Source organism: Buteo buteo, chromosome 24, assembly GCF_964188355.1.
Source record: "Buteo buteo chromosome 24, bButBut1.hap1.1, whole genome shotgun sequence".
NCBI classification, from domain to species: domain Eukaryota; kingdom Metazoa; phylum Chordata; class Aves; order Accipitriformes; family Accipitridae; genus Buteo; species Buteo buteo.
In genome coordinates, this window is record NC_134194.1 from 5,377,155 (window position 1) to 5,397,734 (window position 20,580).

Sequence of the window (20,580 nt, forward strand, 5' to 3'; positions counted from 1 at the left end):
GGAAAATTAACTTAATTTATTGCCAATCAAATCAGAGTAGGGTAATGAGAAGTAAAACCAAACCTTAAAACACCTTCGCCCCACCTCTCCCTTCTTCCCAGGCACAGCTTCACTCCTGAATTCTCTACCTCCTCCCCCACAGCAGTGCAGGGGGACAGGGAACAGGGGTCACCATCAGTTCATCATACATTGTCTCTGTCGCTTCATCCTCTTCAGGGGCAGGACTCCTCACACTCTTCCCCTGCTCCAGCGTGGGTTATCCCAGAGGCACTACTACCGTTGCTGATGGGCTCAGGCTTGGCCAGCAGTGGGTCCGTCTTGGAGTTGGCTGGCATTGGCTCTGTCAGACACAGGGGAAGCTTCTAGCAGCTTCTCACAGAAGCCACCCCTGTAACCGCCCTCCCCCCCCCCATTACCAAAACCTTGCCACTCAAACCCAATACACCTGCACACCCCACAGACCTCCCAGGTCATCTGAGCCATCACAGAGACTCCAACCAGACGTCTCCAATTCCTGTCGGATTCATGCCTCGTGAGGCATCCAGTCCCCCGATCAGTGCACCAGGTCACTTGTTAGACACATTCCTATGAACTATGTGCCTTTACATCCTGCTGAAATGTGCCTTTTCCCTCTAGCTACGTGAGCCACTGCAAACGAGAGACATACAGGTTGCACAGCAGTGCGAGTGCAGAAGCAAAGAATGAGTCTCACACTGTGCATGTGAGATGTGACAAGTCTGTTAAAACAGACAACGCTCCAACAGCTACAGCAGTTTCTCCACCATATTTTTAAACTGCTTTTAACTATATACAAGTAAATGCATAATATTGTCCTATGTATTTAAAAGTTCTTTAGGCAAACACCATTAAAATGAAATGCATTTTCCCCTCCTGACATGGCAGCATTACACTGTTTCAATTCTGATAGCAACCCGCAGAATAAAAATTCACTGTATAAGCAGTTTAAGTTTCTAACACCGGTAAAAGCTCCACCTGTATAATCACCTAAAGAAAATGTGTTTCTCAAACCAGAGGCACTGGCCAAATAATAAACCGTGTTAAATGTCTTCATGCAATACTTTAGTTAGTGTTAGAGTATTAGAAGGAAGGAAACCCACATTGTTTTCATGCAGAAAATATTCGTTATTCCAGCAGAAAGCATACTACCTAAAGTCCACAGGAGGGCATCACTGCATCAGAGATCATAAAACAGAGGACTCGGAACAGTCCCTTTCCAACAGTAGGCTTCCTATGTTACCATATATTCTTAGTAAAGGCTGATACAAAATAAATTATTAAGGAAATCTTTATAGTAATTTTTGTCACTAAAGAAACATACTTCGTCATGCTGTTTAATGGGTCCAAACTTCTAAGATAGGAAAGGAATACTGAAATTTTGGAAAAGAGCATCAGTGGCAGAAGAAGGGCATTAGGAAGTCAAAAGTAGTTCTCACAAGTTATAAATATTTTTATTACCTAAACCTTTGTATAACACAAAGTCATAACCTTTTAATGTTTCAACCTCTTTAGTTTATATCAGTGCTGTTGGCTTCCATAGTCAACAGGTGTTGATTCATTTTTTTTAAACAATTTAAGTGTATCAACTGGATTTTTTATGAGTTTAAGTATGTTTTGTTAGTATAATGCAATCCTCTAGATTTAGGTCTGGTTTTATCTTTCAGCAGATGGAAAGCATTTTGAAACCTACAGGATTCCTTCATGCAGACTGTTTGCTGAATTAGTTCTGCATTGACATTATGCTCTTCGAAGACCATAATAACATCATCTTAGCCATAGACAGATCTAATCCTGATTTTTTTCTAAATGTGCATAGGTGGACAGGAAACACGCAGGAGACACATAGGAAACGGTTGGGAATAGAGGGGATTCAACCATAATTTCCCAGATCACTCTGAGATCCACACATATTCAGGCAATTTTAGATTAGATTAGATCTAAACCCCTAGATTTTTAATGTAATCATTTCAAGGAAATATTATTAGACTTTTAGAAGCCTCACTCCTACCCAAATCAACACCTCAGGCAGAGAGTAATTTTGCAGTTCACAGGAAGACATTTTTGATAATACATGCAGCAGCACCACAAACTTCCCCATCCTGGCCCCTTGCTTTAGCTACGAGTATGAAGAACTTCTTAAAAGAGATACAGCTGTCCTTGAGACAGCTCTTGCTTTTTTTGCAAAAGATTTATCTTTCACTTTGTTCTGCTCTTTGTACTTTAATCTGCATAAACATCAAATCTGTGATCTTATTTTTGAGACTATCATGAATTAGCACTGGTTGGGAGAGGGGTTTCATTGAAAAAGATTAATTAAAATGCACTGAGATGAAACTAGATAGTCTTTTGCCTACCTACAAACCAAGTTTGAACATGACACTCTTAAGGATAAAAACTTCTACCCTGTGCAAATTCAGAGGGAAATAAAACACTACCCCCTCTCTTTTATTTGCTTAATGCAAAATAAGATATTCTACAGATAAAAAGGTACCTACAGAAAACCCACAGGAACTATTTCTTCAGTAAGTAGTATCAAAAGTTCATCTTACTGAAAAAAATCTTCCCTGAGCCCTTTCTAAGGGGAGTGTGCTGCAAGAGAGAAACACACCTTTGTGAAGGGTAAAGAAGAAAGTCATCAGAGAATTGAATTTGCATCCTTTTCTTTGGACTTATGTTACCATCTTTCCTTATCTCCTGCTCTCCCTCCCCTTCCCTCTGAAGCTCAATTTATCTTTTTCATCTTTTCACTCTTCTGTCATAATTGATGATTTCCTTTCTTCTCTTTCCTAAAAGTTTATATAAGAGCTGGTCATAATTTGGAGTGATGGGATGAAAGCAAGACAGCAAAATACAGTCTGAAAACTCAAGGTTCTTGTCAAGGATCAAAGAATCTAGCAATGCTGTGACAGATGTGAGAGGGTAGATCTTTCACTATATCTTAGTCTGAGACAGACCAGGATCATAAGTTTTGCCAAAGTGTCCTGGTTTCGGCTGGGGTTAAACCACAACGCAAAGGAAAACCTGAAGCCAGCGGCAATCTCAGCCATGCTCTGATCTTTTTCATCTGCAAATCTTTCTTTATGTATTTTCCAGTTAAATTAAAATCTGCTTGCTTTTTTTTCCCTTAGCTATTCCTAGACCTCATCTATTTCTCATTCCACAGAACCTCTGGAGGGTGTTTTTTGTGGTGCTTTTGCATGACTGACATTTAGCTTTGTTTGAAAACAGCAGGAAGCGTTATGCTATGAAGTTCAGCATGTACCTGCCTGAAATTAGCTGTAAGACATCCATGCTATTGTATTGCTTTGCATGGCAAGGTTTTGGTAATGGGGGGTGCGGTTACAGGGGTGGCTTCTGTGAGAAGGTGCTGGAAGCTTCCCCTATGTCTGACAGAGCCAATGCCAGCTGGCTCCAAGTCGGACCCACTGCTGGCCAAGCCTGAGCCCAACAGCAACGGTAGTAGTGCCTCTGGGATAACGGATTTAAGAAGGGAAAAAAAAAGTTGCTGGGGCACAGAAATTGCAGCCAGAGAGAGGATTGAGAAGATATGAGAGAACCAACCCTGCAGACCCCCAGGTCAGTGCAGAAGGAGGGGGAGGAGATGCTCCAGGCGCCGGAGCAGAGATTCCCCTGCAGCCCGTGGGGAAGACCATGGTGAGGCAGGCTGTCCCCCTGCAGCCCAGGGAGGTCCACGGGGGAGCAGATCTCCACCTGCAGCCTGGGGAGGACCCCACGCCGGAGCAGGGGAAGAGTGTGAGGAGTCCTCCCCCTGAGGAGGAAGGAGCGGCAGAGACAAGGTGTGATGAACTGACCCAACATCCATTCCTCGTCCTCCTGCGCTGCTGTAGGGGAGGAGGTAGAGAATCCAGGAGTGAAGCTGTGCCCGGGAAGAAGAGAGAGGTGGGGGAAGGTGTTTTAAGATTTGGTTTTATTTCTCATTACCCTACACTGGTTTGATTGGTAATAAATTAAATTAATTTTTCCCCAAGTCAAGTCTGTTTTGCCTGTGATGGTAACTGGCAAGTGATCTCTCCCTGTCCTTATCTCAACCCATGAGCCTCTCGCTATATTTTTCTCTCCCCTGTCTCGCTGAGGAGGGGAGTGATAGAGCAGCTCTGGTAGGCACCTGGCATTCAGCCAGGGTCAACCCACCACAGGTATTCAAGAAATTTTAAAGTGAGGTGGTGTATAAAAGTGAGGCTTTCTAGACACGAAATAGCAACCTAGAATTCATATTTTTAGTTCAGAAAATCAACACTTATTACAGTTTGAAACATACAGGAAAATTGAAACAGACTGAGACTAACAGGAAAAAACTTTTGATTATTTAAGTATTTCTTAATTAACAATTAGGACAGTGAAAGATGTCATGTCATGAGAACAGCAGGGTTTGGTGCTCACAGTGTTGTTATAAAAAGACTGTAGAATGAAAAAAAAAAACCAGATACAAATGATCATATTGCCCCAAAATCTGTGAGCTATTGAAATAATTCATTCTTTAGCAGACATCACTCTCAGAAGACATCAGCTGGAGAAGTTCTAGAAAGCTACAAAGGATTGAATCAGGGTTTGGAAAGTGGAAACTATTATAAAATATTAATTAATGCTGTCACACTCCTATTACAATTACTCACATATCTTATCTCTTTTTCAGTAAGAAAAGTAACTTGGCTGACCCAAAAAATAAAGATGCTACCCTTCCAGCCAGAGAGTATATCAGTCTCCATCTCAATCGTATGTCAACTGAATAAGGTCCAGAAATTAGCCGAAAGTTCATGGCATGATATAGTTTTAAAAATGAACATGCTATTATAAGTAACTCATTTAAAGTTAAAGCAGATTTTAAAATAGTTGACTTTTCATTCTAGGCATGACCTAATTGAGAGGTACGAACCAGCATGAAGCATCAAGGATATTGCAAAGCTATTCTCTAGAGCTATGCAATATAATGGAGTGAAACCTAAACTCCAGGTAGCGAACCTGAGTGATTTTTGTGATATTTTTTTCCAATTAGGAAAAAAAATTCTGAATCATGCAGCAGTGCTCCAACTTACACATACACATCAATCCTTCGTTATCTGCATGATTTTTGGAGAAAAATTTACAGTGCCTACTTAGTTGACATTCAGATGTTGCTAGTTTGGTGAAATTATAACCTATTTGCTGAAAATACCTTATTAGGGTGTTGATCTCTCCATAAAACAGGAGAATGTGAAGGGACAGTGTTTTTCCTCCATTATAGCATATTATCTTACTTTTGTGACATTAACCAGCACATCTGATACCAACATAAGAGATTTCCAATTATTCTTGCTTATTTCTCTGTGCCTCTTTGAAGTGCTATAAAGAATAATACTTATTAGGAAGAAATATTCCAGATCCTTCAGAGATGTTACAGGTCACTGAACCAGCTCTTAGCCAAACTGCTACTAAAGAACTCTTTCAGCTAGGAAGCTGAGAAATCATATGTATACGTCTCTACTAAATCTTGCTTTCTGAAGAAGGGGGCTGCACCAAGTAGGAACAAGGACTGCTGCACAGCTACATGGGAGAAGCAAGCAAGCAAACTAAGCAAAAGCTTAGAGGGGTCAGCCATCAGGGAAGATTCCTGCTGGGCAAGGAATCATGTAAATGCCAAAGCAAAAGGTGAGCTCAGAGGAATTATATGCTAGAGAATTTTTCACCAACAGGCTGTTGCCAATGCAACAGACATTATTACAAACGTAAAGTCTGAAAAAACTGTATATTATGGCATCTAAATCACTTACCCTAGTTTTCCACACTGCCCATGGTCTGTATGCCATAGCCTGGGAGCCAGAGTAATAGCGTGTCTTCACTGTAATCAAGATGAGGCTGCACTTCATAGACATGGACCCTGTTTAGCTATGAGCCGGCTGGTTCAGGTGATAGTGCCCTGAGCTCTGTGCTTGTGATGGTTAATTGCTACCTGGTTTAAAACTAGCTTGGGAACATTTATGCAAGTTGAGGTCATGCCTCCAGCTGCTGTATAACCAGATGCTTGGAAAAGATGCTCCGATTTATTTCAATTTATAACAATAATTTATAACAATTTATTATACCTGGAAAGCTTTTAGGATCAGGCTTTTATTGGAATGATTGCGATGAGATGATAATCAGTATCATGACTGGCATTCAGTATAGCGAGAATCAGTACACTGATTGTTTTGAGGTTTCGTGTTCATTTGTTTGTTTTGCAAATTGAGACAGAAATCCCTAATAAAACCCTTTAAAAATTGCGTCAAAACTCCTACCATTTCCTATGATATAGAGTCATCTTTGAGCTGCTTGAAATCCCACAAGGGCAGAGTTACTAAATTTATACTTGACATTGGCAAGCCAATTGCAGTCTTATCTGCAATATATTTTAACTTTTTATAATGAGGTTACATATAAAGTTTTCTTCTCATTACAGTTGCCATCCTGCCTTCCAGTTAGTTATCAATGTCTACTGATAACGGCTATTTTCCCATCACTTAATATTGAGCAATTTAGAAATATGGTGATCATTTATATAAAGTAAATACAATTCTGCTATCCATTAACCTTTTTTTGCAAACAGATGCTACAGCATTTGGCTGAAAACAATCTACCTTGATCCCTTCATGCACAGCCACAGATTCCACTTAGTATACATACCATTGACGTCAGGCATAAACAGACCAAAAGCAGCTACACCCACAAGCCTTTGATGTCAGATGTGATCTAATTCACAACAGGTTACAACAAAATTAAATCCACAGAAGGCAGGAGATTGATATGGCTGTAAAACCAAGTGGATCACACGTTAAACACTTCAGTCTTTCCACAGATGGAGGACTGCATACAGTGTTATATTAGAAACAGAGGCCTATGTTAATAAGCAACCTGACCTTTGTTTGAAATTTATAAATAAAATCAGAACATCTTTTAATTTTCTTGACTTATTTCCTTTATAAACAGATAATGCATTTTTATGGCTTGTTCTGATGCATATCTAGCACATTGCATGTTTATGTCTTGATTAACTTCCTGGGCTACACTACAACCAGAAGCAGAAATTCTAAAGTACTTTGGAAAAGCTTTGTTTTTATAGTACTTTTGACATAATCAAAACCAGCAAGAGCTAAAAATGTTTCAGAAAAGTATATTCACATTGCTCAATTGTAGCATTTTGGTTGAAATTTCAGAATTCACAGACCACACGTAGAATAAAAAGCAATGGGCTAAACTTAAGTGAAGGAAATTTTAGAGGGAGGTGTTAAGGAAGTCTTCCTAACAGTAAATTAGGCACTTGAATACCTAATCTAGGAATACCACAAATGTTTAAAAAATAGGTCAGACAAACACATCATGAATAGCTACAAATACACGAGAAGCAGAAGGTTCGTCTGGCTGACCTGAGAGGCTCCCTCCACCCCTATTTTCTACAAATACACCAGCATGACAACTAACAATATTTTCAGATAATTAGTTCTAACCCTCATTTTAGGTATAGCATCAGTCTTGCTCATCCCCAAAATCCTACTACTTTTCAAAATATTTTCCAAATCAACAGATGCAGTAAGACTCCAGTACTCTCTCAAGTGTTTCGTCTGCAGGTTTCTACTTCTCTAATTTAACAGGGAATTCTCATCTAGTTTTCCCAAGCCTGTCCCCACAGAAACACATGCTAACTCTCAGCTATTTTCTATTGCCTCTGCTTTTTCTAGTACTGGAGAGCCACAGGATGGTTCAGCATAAGAGATTGAGATACTGTGGGTTAAGTGGACCCAGGTACGAATGCAAGAGGTTAAAACAGTTCCTTTCCTGTCCAATAAACATCCATTCCAAATATTCAATAGGGAAACATTGAATGCTAATTTTTATAAACAAGTGACTATAAAAAGTATGGGCTTTTACTGGAAAAACAGTAAAAATAATAAAGCCCCTTTTCAATATGTGCTAGTGTAATGTGCCATGTTTTGCTTTTCAGGAATATTTTTGTATCTTTGGAGTATAAGCTAAATTAGCAATTTATAATGAAAATATGATGATCTTAATTGCAATAGAGCAAATTACACACTTAATAGGATGTGCATGCTATTTCTAAGCAGCTTACTGTATTTTCCCATCTCCCTCAGTTAAAAAAGCAATAAGCCATCTGCAGATGTTTATGTATGAAATCCAAAATAGGGAAAACATTCGCACTACAAAACAGATAAGATAATTGAAAATGAAATTGCAAGATAAGGTGTTTGACAGGGCGGAGGGAAACCACACAGTGGAAGAAAATCCATCCCCATGACTACTGGTCCTTTCTCCTCCCCGCTCATTGCTGTTCGCCTCTTCTTGGATTCCAGAGCTTGTTTTATTCCTCAGCAGCCTTTCCACAGACTGCTGGATTCAGTCACAGTTGGAAATTGTGAAACTGTGGCTTGTTTCAGAAAGAGAAGAAAGAAGAGTTTAAGTATCGCTTTAGCAGCAGATAGCTTTGCTTTGGATTCTTTTATACACAAAGGAGATGTGTTTGCTGGCTTTGTAAATAACTCAAAAAGGGAAAAGTTGTTAAGGGCAGTGTGGATATGACTTGAATTTTTCATCAGGTAAGAAGTCAGAAAATCCATAAAACTGTGGCAAATACTGAAATATATCTTTTAAAGGATTATTGTATTCTGTACATCCTATATTTAAAATTGAATGGAAAGTATCTTCCAGATTTCATCTATGCAATACTTTGGAACTTAATAAACAGACGATGTTGGCAACCAAAACATTTACTGATCACTTTGGAGGGATGGGACTATGCATCTTTAACATAGGTAAGAAAATTATTAGGAAAGAAAGCCTTTAAAAGCTCATTTTATTTTCTACTATGCTTTTAACTTTATTTTGTTTATGCACGTTTCAGTAATGTTTCTGCACCTAGAGGAATGAAACAACTAGGCTAAGTGGATCATCATTTCTTATAGTGTTTCTCTCTGTAACTCTCATTGTGGTAGAGAATCTTGTTCAAAATGCATGGACTGGGGAATGAAGTAATTAGTTCTCTTATTAAACACTTCAATCCAATTCTGATATCAGCTGTAGGTGCAGTTCAAGGATGCTGATTCCACTAATATTTATTAGCTTAAAAAAATGCCAGTATGTATTACAAAAGAGTTCAGCATGCTGCAGTAAGTACTAGTGTAACTTATTTTTCTAATGCTATGAATATTGCACATGTTTAAATGAGGCAGGTGTAATTGTTTTATTGCCAAGGAAATATTTAAATTGCCTTGCAGTATGACATGTGCTAAAGACTACACTTTTTAACTCACAGTACAAACCAAACAGTGAAAAGAAATTAATCTTTTTTCTGAAAAAAAGGACAATGTAGATGATCAGCATGCCTAAAGCTAATGTAGTGAGTGAACTGATCAGAAGGTCAGTACAGGGACTTTCCCTTAATGGTAGAAAGTGCCAAAGAAGCCCTACCACCCACACTGAATTCTTGGGAGAGGACATGCAGCACTCGCTATCAAACCATGTTGTGCAACCATGGATAAATAAGCAAGCATAGCAAATAGTGCATAAAATATTACAAACCTGGCTCAGCCTCATGCCCTTTGAGTGCCCACAGCTTCTCCTGCTCACATAAAAAGCAGGGAAGAACAGAGCTTGTCTTTGAAGGTATCTTGCTTCTAAGCCAGATCCCCTGCTAACACCTGATCTTTTCTCATAAAGGGCAGGGCTCAGATCTGCGCCAGTCAGGTGAGTACCACAAGCAGTGTGAAAAGAAAGATCACGCTTGGGATAAAGCAGCCAGACTTTAGACCTTTACACATCTCAAGTGGCAGTAAAGCTCATCAGGGTAACATTTGGCCTCTTGTCCTTCCAGGACATGCATCCTTCCGTGTGATAAATCCAGCCAAGCAATTAGTCTGCTCCAGGGAAAAGTGGTTTAGAGTGCATTCCAAGAAATATGTTGCCTGAAGATGCTGTTGCTCAGCCACATCATCGGTTTCTGCAGGGTGTGACTGTGCTATCTTCAGAATCCCTTTTATTTCTCCTGGACTCATTAGAAGAAGAGTTTTTGCAAGCTGGTGCACACAGAGTTGGGTACATCATAGCTCTTGTTCCTGCCCTACTGGAGTGGGACACCTGCGAGGGACTACAAAGTCTATCTGAGCCACCAGACTTCAATAGCTTTTGCAGAATGATTGTCCAGGTTTCTATGCCATTCCCTCAATATAGCTGTAACCACGCCAGGTGGGTTATTTAGGGAGACTACAGGGCTTAATGTTAGCCCCTGACCACAAATTAAGTCATATTTGGAACATGAGGGCCACATGTAGTCACATAAATCTACAGTTGCTTCTTGCTCCAACATGACTACACTAGTTAAAAAGTGTGTTTTAATCAGAATGAGAGTGGTAATAGATGCTCCAAAGGTGGTTGTGTTGGGTTTGGGGGAGTTTTTTTAGAACCTTAAATTGAAGCACCCAAACTAATGTCAAGCAGAAGTATCAGGATAAAGCAGTCCAGGATATAACTCTAGCTGGAATATTCTTTGAGTGTCTGGGGGCAAACAGTTACAGAATCATAGTCCTCAGGTTAACCTTGGATTTGGTGTTTAATCTCATGCAAACAACCAAACATTTTTTTATCCCTTAGTGATTAAATAATGGCAATGATTTCTATGAAAAGGTTGACAACTCTTCTACACATAAACAGATTATTTCTAGTAATAATGAAACATCCACTTATCCCTTCTTCTTTTTGTGTATCCTTTTTAACTTTCCACTGCTTCTTCATCCTCCTTTCTCCACAGGCTCTCAACACTATGGTATTTATTACTAGGGGTGAAGAATGACCTCCTTCCAGCTAGTTTTCCAATAGTTCCTACTTCAAAAAAGAATTAAGGTGAGTTAGAGTTGAGTTTTGAAAGGTATACGTGTAGAACATACTTATCCATCTTTCAGTTTTAAAAGTAACTCTTTACATCCCTCTTTTTTCCTTTCCCAGGTTGGAAACAACCTCTTTCTGGCCAGAAAGTTGGTGAGCCTTTGATTTAAGATTAACTTTTTAACTTGGTGATAAATTCAAACCCATCAAGATCTTCTGCTGAACCTAATTCTTCCCATTAGTATTAGTTTTATAACAGAATTGTACCAATATCAGATTTTTGCTTGACACCAGTTTAAGTTAGAACTGAAAGAACAATCAACTCCGTGTCTCTTGAGTACATGTTGCACTTAACCACAGAAAATTTGGGGGGTGTCATTTGTCAAACTTGTACAACAGTGGACGGTGTGTAGGGAAATGAGACAACCTTTGGCAACTACTGATATGGAAATAATTGTGTGTATCGCTACGATGTGATCTTTGTTTGGTTTACATTTTCCTCAGATTTGATTGAGGAAAAAGGACATTCTATCTTTAATATATAAGCAGAACAGGAAACTCCCTTAAAGATGTAATTCATAGAGGTGTTGAATATCACTTAAGCTCAAGCACACATAATTTTGATTAAGCCAGAAGAATTTGGTGTATTAGCTCACATTGCTTTGTAGTTCTAGAGAAAATCTAAGTGTGATGCCTAAGCTAGCAATGTGATGGCAGGACCCTGTTCTTCTTTTTTGATAATAAAAAAGCAACAGATTATCCTCATTGGAATTCCTTAACCTTGCTAAATCTTTGGCTGAGACAGATCTTAAAATATTTTATTTTGAAAAGCAAAGTTTATCCACAGTTGGTAAAAGAGGATTTGTATGAAAATGTTCATACAAGTTTAATCAGAGCTATCACTGCTGTTTCTTATACATCACAATCAGCTACAGGTCTGTAACACTGTCAGTGCAGAACCTCAGAAAGGTAGCATCAACCTCCACCCATATATATATATATATATATACACACACACGCACACACACAAAACCACTAATACTCAACCGCTGGCTTTTCCAGTGCTGGAATTAATTATATTAGACTTGCTCAAAACTTCAAGGACACCAACTACAACAATAGACTCATAGTAATCATAGCCTTGGAAAGCTCCATACAAGGTATATTCTAAATAATACTAGGTTTTGTCCATAGGTTGGGAGATGCTTCACAATGGATAAAGCCATTCAGCATCCCAGTGAGATTCTGTCTAATCAAACTATCTCTAACATTAGCTATTCTCAGTTTTTGAACTTTGATACATGCCAATCTTCCTTCCTTGCAGAATTCTTGCTTATTACAGCCTACACATTAGTTACAATAGTGGGGCTTTTTGGAAATCTTTGCCTGATTATTATAATAAAGAGACGGAAAGAAGCTCAAAATGTTACCAATGTTTTGATTGCCAACCTCTCTCTATCAGATGTCTTGATCTGTATCATGTGTATTCCTGTCACGGTTGCATATACCTTAATGGACTTCTGGATATTTGGGGAAGCTATGTGTAAAATAAGTTCTTTCATACAAAGTATATCTGTCACAGTCTCCATTTTCTCACTTGTACTGATTGCTATTGAGAGATACCAGTTAATTGTGAACCCACGTGGCTGGAAGCCTAATATTTCACATGCTTACTGGGGAATTCTTTTCATCTGGGGCTTTTCCCTCATAATATCCATTCCTTTTTTAATCTTTCACCAATTAACTGATGAACCCTTCAAACATCTGTCTTTCCATAATGATTTCTACAAGAACAAGGTTGCTTGCATCGAAGCATGGCCATCTGTTACAGAACGACTGATATTTACCACTAGTCTGCTGGTTTTCCAGTACTGCTTCCCACTGGGGTTTATTTTTATCTGCTATCTCAGGATATTCATATGCCTTCGAAGGAGACATGGTAAAACAGACAGAATGAGAGAGAATGAGAGCAGACTAAGTGAAAACAAAAGGATTAATATCATATTGATATCAATTATTGTGACTTTTGCAGCTTGCTGGTTGCCTCTCAATATATTCAATGTTATTTTTGACTGGAACTATGAGGCACTAATGAGCTGCAATCATAATCTGGCATTTACAATATGCCACCTTGTGGCCATGATCTCAACATGTATCAATCCCATCTTTTATGGATTTCTCAACAAGAATTTTCAGAAGGATTTGATAGTATTAGTTCACCACTGCAGATGCTCAGCATCACAAGAGGAGTATGAAAATATTGCCCTTTCAAATCTGCAAACTGATGCATCTAAGGGATCTTTGAAATTAAATAATCCCCCTGTGGATATCTAAAATAATCCAACAGCAGTTTCCAAAATTTTCTATTTTGTTGCAGATGATCTCTTTCTGTAGGTCTTGATCATGTTACTGCTGAGTTTAGAGGAAGTCTTTGCCATTTAGCTCAGCAAAAACAGGAGTATGCTCCCATAGGCATACTCTTAACAGGTACCTCATGATAGTGTTAATGCTAATAAACTGCTTCCAAGAGTCGTAAATATAAATAATAATGAATTATAAACAGTATTAACATCTTACTTTTTTAATCCACAGTTTCCAAGTCACTGGCATACTACCTTAGCACCAATAAAAATATTTCCATTTCAGCAACTGATGCAGTTGTCCTTCCTAAACACCTGGCCTCACCCACTTAAACCATGAATACTATGGCATTCCTAACTTCATCAGCCTTTTCACAGACAGTTTTCTGGCCTTTTAATTTTCCAGTACTGCATTGTTCCCACCTCTGGTTAATCTGCACAACAGTTTATAGGCAGTTCATACTGCAAGAAAGACCCTTTAAGTTATCCTAAGCCTCCACCACCTTCCTTTCAGCCCCAGCATGCAGTTTGCTTTGGTTTAGTACCAGTTCAGCCTAGAAATTGTATTTTAATAAGGGAAAAGGCTAGAGTGGGAATTTCTTTGGGGTTTGTTGTTGTTGTTTAAATGAGCACTAATACAGACACCATTTGATGTACTGAAAATTCCACTCAGGTTTATGCTGTTCAAGACGAAATACATATTTAGCATTTATCCTAAAAGCATTGTATCATACTCCAAACCACCAGTAGAGATCATTGCTTTTCTGTTACCATCATTACTGGCCCTTAAAACAGACCTTTTAGATTCTCCATTATCGAACAAACAGACTATGAATTCACAGTAAATTTTGCTTTAGCTACTTATCCAGGTTATAAATTCCTCTTTGAGTTGAAAATTAGGTTTGCATTTTAATTTCAGAAATATCTTTCCCCACATTTCTGCACTAGCAAGCTGCCACACTTGAGGCAGATGTGTTCATTTCTTTTAGACTGTGTTTGAAAATAGTTTCTTTTGTGACAGAGCACATAGAAGCCTAAAGGTGTAACACTGAACACAACTTTTCTCAAACTAAAACATTTTAAAAAACATTTTCCAGTTTGGCCATAAAAAAATAACCAAACATATTCTTCATCCATGCTACAGTGCCAATATAAATAATCAGTTAATATTGGGCTGTTTAAATACAATACTTAGAACACTTTAGTCCAGCAACTCACCATGCTTTCTCTTGTTCAACTTAAATACAATTAATCACCTGTATTGCTAAGGCCCCTTCTTTTTTTTTTTTACTTCCAAAAATCACCCTTCTTTTAACACTGGTACATAAAATTCCTTGTAATTTATTCTCTAACTCCAGCAATTTACCGATGACCCACTTAAGCAAAAAGAATTAACATTCAGATTACAATCAGCTCCTTGATGATTCAGCTGTGATGAAACTTACCTTAAGGCTATAAAATTCTCTTGGACAGGGACCATCATCTTCTATAGCCATACAGTTCTTAAAGGATTCCATCAGGCCATCATTCTCTTGTTCTGTTGCTACAGCATTAGCACAAGCTGCCTGCATTGCTCCGCTCATCAGAGGAGCTCTGGGAGAAGAACATCACAAGCTCTTGCCAATATACTGGATTGTGAAGTGCTTCCTGATTCACGCTGAGCAAGGTGACCTCATTGAAATCTATTAGGGCCTGATCCCATTGAATTCATAAGGGCAGCACTACTCAAAAGAGCAAGAATGGCAGAATTAGTGATATGGTAATCAAGTATTTGAGTGAGAGGTATGGACTGGTTTTGGCACATTTTAGTATTATTTTCTAATTAGATAAAATATCACGCATGTGAAGTAGAGTGCATGAACCATAACTTAAACACCTGCCTTGTTCATCATAGGAAAAAAAACCAGAAGACAGATAAATACCTAATAAGGGCTAACGATCCAACTGTTGAGAGTATCTTAGTATTAATTATTTCCATTAACTCCAACCCTCAGTCACTGGGCTCCCTTTATTGCTGATACACACCATCTGCTTGACCAGTGCAACAGGCATTTAACCAAGTAGAAAGCAGTAACTTACAGTCAACGGTTCTGCTGACATACCGTGCATAATCAGAGTGGCTGGTACACGCTTTGGTGAAGGGGAGGTGATGGAATTGCTTCTCTGTTCCATCGGTGAGACTCCAGGGTAATAAAGTGATTAATTATCTCCATTTCACTTGCTTAACTGAGAACAAATCTGATCCAGGATTTTCACTTTTCTTGGAGATTCCAATACCCATACAGAAAGCCATCTAATATTGTCAGAAGATCATTCACTGAACAGAGCATTTTAACAAATTACTGTGATATACCTGCTAGAGGCTGGCTTATCAGCTGCATTTCTCCAAGTCTGGAACACAAATCTATACCACCATATCCCTCATATTTAAGCACACTGTTTACAGCTTCAGGGCCCATGCTTAAAGCAATTTACAAGCACATGACATTCACAATATACTCTAATTTATTAATATTAGACATGATAGTTCAGATTACTCTCAGTTCTCATCATGGCAAACATCTCAGACAGTATCTAGTGTTTGAATCAGGCCCAGCTGAGACTCCCATGTGTGAACTTGGCCTAAGTGGCTCCCACACCAGTATTCCCACCCCATAGGGATGCCCAAGTATGCTTAGTTTTACAGCAAAGGTGGGTTTAGTATCAGGCCCCAAGTGGTTTAAATACAGTCACAAAATGAAGCAGTAGGTCAGTAGAAACTCTTGTGACCTTAAGAGAAGGCCAGGGATGCTGATGGATGGTCTCCCTTTACTGTCTCTCCCTACAAGTGCTTGGGCAGTTTCTTTCTGTGGCATTAAACAGCTGGGGGGAAAAAAAAAGGGGGGGGGGGTGCTATTGCTTTTTGTTGACCAGTTGTCTACTCCTGACATCCCCATCAGAGTTAAGCAATCAATTTTTCCAGTCTGAATCTTGGCATAAGAGGGTTCTTCGTTACCAGGTGGAAGCTCTCTGAGCAGTGAAACTGCTTCAGAATCTAATGTGAAAAATAATACTTGTGCCTTGATTTCTTGTCATTTCTTCCTAACACTTTCATTTGACTCAAGTGCTGATGCTCCATTTCTGTTCTGAGCATTCAGTTATCAAGTATCTCTTTCCTTAATGCTGCACTTTTAAAAATCATTCCTAACCAAACAGAGTATCATCACTGTCTTGAAGACATAGCCCTTCACACTGCATGTTCTCTCATTACATCCACTGGCTTTATATGCAGTCTGATATCTAATTTCCAGACAAGTCAATAACAGTGAATTGACTTTGATAGGAATAGGAACAGACAAAGATCAGTTGCTTACTTTAAATACATAAGCATTATGGACTCCATCGTGGTGTGTGATGGTGATGTACGGAACTGTGCAATATGCAGTATTTAAAGATTGCGCAAGTCATAATATTAAACTGACAAATGTTGCCCTGTGTTAGATGATGCTGATAACTTTATCTTCCCTTATTTTATTGGTATAGCAAGTAGACAAAATTTTAACAGCCTTGCTCACCACACTGTTGTTACTTGGTGCAACCAGATAAAGGACTGTGAGCTTCCTCAGGAGAGCAGAAAAATGGAATTAATTACAGAAAGCTAGAGGGGGAACCTGAACTCCAGAATGCTATCCAAATGTACAAACAAAGTCTTAACAGTGATGTTTTTTTAAAAAACCTGCATCAGAGCTTTGTCCAAGTGGTTCAGTCATGTAGACCAGACCAATATATTTATAAACATCCTTGTAAATGAATATATCCTTACATGTATTTGTATTTTATGGTAGATTGGCTTAACTGTAAGCACTTATAACTAGAGTTAGATACTTGGAAAATGGCATTCATTGTGAAAATTATTCCATTGAACAGAGCGCTCAGTTGATTATTGACTGTAATTACGTACATGGACAAAAGCAGTGCCGTTGCTGTGTGTTGTTTAAATACATTGATTCCTCCCGTCTACTGACAAATAAATGTTACCCTGTATAAAACTGCTATGTTGCCCAGCTGGTAAATTTTACTGCCTATAATCTCAATAGGACACTTCTCATGCAAACAGTTCTGGAAACTGGTTTAGCATTTCACATGCTCACTTATTAGATAAACAGAGATCAGTGAAAAATTAGATATTTGCTTGTTTCCAGAAGAGAGGAGGACTTAAAAACAGCTAAAGGACCTTCTCAAGGCTCATGGTGCTGACCTACTTTTTGGTGGAGAAGGACAGAATCATAAAACAGGGAAGTTTCAAGTGAATTTACGCCTCAAGGGCAGAGCAACTTTTTACTATGGTACTTTATGATTTGTACTCAAATACAATGAATGTGTTTGGAACACCGTTTTCTTAGACATTTTGCAGATACGTTGAATAATCTGTGCAATTTGTCAGAGTGGAAGTTTCCCTTCAGCAGCTCAGGAAATTTTACCTGCAGCACAAACACTGAAAGAGCTCTTCTGAGTGGTGCATTGCAGCCTCATTGGTACATATTCATTTCCAAAGTAGCATCTACTACTGTGTTTTAATTCATCAATATTGAAGTAAGAGAAAGATACTTGCGATTTTTCTTGCTTAAGCCAAAATGTTCATACCACATTTGCCTGCATTATCAATATTTTATCACATATGATAAAAATCTCCTGGGATTTAACAATGACACATAGTACTGGGACAGATTCCAGCCTTGAAGATGAGATGCTTTTATTTTACCCAACCCTGATCCACTACCAGTGGCAAATGATAGTCAGGTTCTATCTTTGCATTATACTTTTTAAAGTTACATCACAGCTGCATCAATCGCAAGACAAGAATATTTCACCCTGACATAACTGTAAATTAACATTCAACTAAATTGTACTGCAACAGGTACAATTCTGCAAAACACTAGAGCTGACTTTCAGGGAGATAAATTTTGCCTCTAAGAAGTGTCTGAAATTCTAGAAAGATTCTAGAAAGAAATAGAAATTATGGCAAGGCAGGTAACGACATACTTACAGAAATGTGGCCATATAAGGCAATTACAATACGTTATTTTATGCCATCGCTCTTATTTAGCAAGCTCTGCTCCATGCCTCTCGAAGCACATCTTGATTTTAGCCTACTTTCCTATAGAAACAAAGTTCATGCCATTATGCTTCTGTCCTTTTGACCCTGATAACAATTGAGCTGTTGGCCAATCTTAACCACCTGTGAAAGGATAAATGTGTCACAGATTATTACTCTCTTATCTTTGGAGGAATGGTGGGTGGCTAGAAGACAGGAATGCAGATTGCCACCCCCACTGAAAGGTTACACGTGCAGCAGTACGTGCTCAGTTCTGCACTACCTGATCAGAAGATGCACAGCTTCAGACTAGCAACAGCACGTGCTGTCCATTGCCCAGAAAGGGTATCAGAATTTCAGAGAGATGATGCAGAAGTTTTGTCCCAGCATTTGGGATCCTCTGAAGTTAAAAAAACAACAAAACAAAAAAGAACCCACACACAAGTTGCCACACTATGTCCCCATTACTCTGTCATAAATGCATCAAAACCTTTGCATTCAGGTGGGCATGAATGGCATTTTAAAACATTTATGACTCTTTTTCCAGGTTGAAATGGCCTACGGGGCAGAGTAAAAACAAAGTAAAAAGAAGACAACAAAATATCACCAGTGACAAAGAGAGCTTTTAACCAAAACATTATCTTGGGACTTGCAAACTATCATGGTCTAACTATGGCAAGTCGTCTAAGCCCTGCACCTCCTTTCTCAACTTCCTCCTGTTCCCCAAGCACGGACTGTGTGTGGCAGGGGCTGTTTTACAATATGCACAGAGCAGCCAACACAATATAGCCATCTTCTTACCTGGACTTCTGGAGTTTATTAATGGAAATAAAAGAGGATTTGGCTTTCAGGAGAAAAATTGTTCTTTAAATTCACAGACTCACCTTTTTCTTTTTTTTATCTCATCTCCCCACTTTTCGCAGGCCCATCACAGTAGATGGGTGATAAACCAAGCTATTAGGTATATATGAAGCTTGCTTCATCATATAAATATTTGGTTTTCTTCTTCTTTGTTTTGAATAGTACTCTGAGAGGGGAGCAAATCTATAGCAAAGCTTTGAGTAACCTCACAACAAAGGGTCAGATGGACTGCAGATGTACTTAGTGGAACATCATAGGCTCCATAAATGTAAAGGAACACTGTCCTTTCAATTCTGTGCTAGTAAGACACTTAAAAATGTTCCACAATGGCAACCTTAGAATTAGCTTGTCTGCTATCATTCATTTTTAAACAAGGTTCCTTTGGCATATAGCTTGGTTTCCATGCAAGTGCACTGACTAATGTCTTTTATTTCATTTCATAGGCTTCTCTATTAGTCACAGGCTATTTACATAATGTGATGGAATTGGCACCTGTGTGGAGCTATTCTCTGTGCAGAATTCATTTCACCCTCATACCTAGTGAGGAAAACTTGTTAATTCATGTAGATGATAGGGCTATAACAGCTACATGAATTAGTTCTTCCAACCAAGAATGGCTACTAGAATCAGAAGCAGCTCTCAAAGTTTCAGGTCTCTCTAAAAAGAATGGCTTATACCCCCTTGCCAGCTCCATTTTTAGGTTGGAGACTTCTGCAGCGCGTACTTTCATGAAGCCAGAACCGCAGTCTCAGAGGTGGCTGGGAGAGGCACAGATTTCCCCAGCACATAATTCTGTAGTGACTGCTGTACAGCCTCCATCTCCACAATCTCCCAGGCCGTGGTTACTTTTCCCCAGCACATTCAAATCTCTCTCTCTCATCCTCAATACATGCCAAGAGATTTATCTATTAACAAGCAACAAAATTACTGCTTTTGGGACTAAAACCATTTGGACGGTATAGTTGTGTCAGATGATCCCATGCTTTAATTTCTACCTGGAAGCCATCTCAGGATTTGCCATCACTACCACTACTACAAACCACCCCATGACTGTTAGTCGGATCATATTCCTATATTTCCTCAAGTACTTGGCCAATGGAAGCCATTTAATCCACATTAGATTGTTGGGGTTTAGGTGGGGTGCTGTTTGTGTTTTGTTTGTTTTTCAAGTAAATGCAACCCCTGTTTTTTTACAGTTGAGAAGTAAATCTAGGCAAGAATAAAATTCAAGTAATTTTGTGTGGATTGAAACAAGGAAGAAGATCCCAGAACAGTCCTTGTACTCTCTTTTGTCTCTCCAGAGCCAACTGTCCCATTCTTCTGGAATTTTCCTCAACAAAATTATCTAGCTGCCATCCCCTCCCCTTTTAAGTAACTCTGCAGGAACTTAACAGCAACTACTGC

At 38.9% G+C, this 20,580-nt stretch overlaps 1 protein-coding gene and 1 long non-coding RNA gene across 2 annotated transcripts in view; one reads left to right on the forward strand and one right to left on the reverse strand.

The window, feature by feature from the left end:
- Positions 1-20,579, reverse strand: part of LOC142044315 (uncharacterized) — a 23,460-nt gene extending 2,881 nt beyond the window's left edge. Inside the window, exons 1-2 of the long non-coding RNA XR_012654293.1 lie at positions 14,687-20,579; positions 6,676-6,799 (exon numbers count right to left, since the gene is read on the reverse strand). This is a non-coding gene — a long non-coding RNA (uncharacterized LOC142044315). The remainder of the gene's footprint in view (positions 1-6,675; positions 6,800-14,686) is intronic.
- LOC142044314 (neuropeptide Y receptor type 6-like) lies at positions 12,094-13,215 on the forward strand. Its single transcript, XM_075056606.1, has one exon. The coding sequence runs from the start codon at positions 12,094-12,096 to the stop codon at positions 13,213-13,215; it is 1,122 nt and encodes a 373-aa protein (XP_074912707.1).
- Position 20,580: the final 1 nt, after the last annotated feature.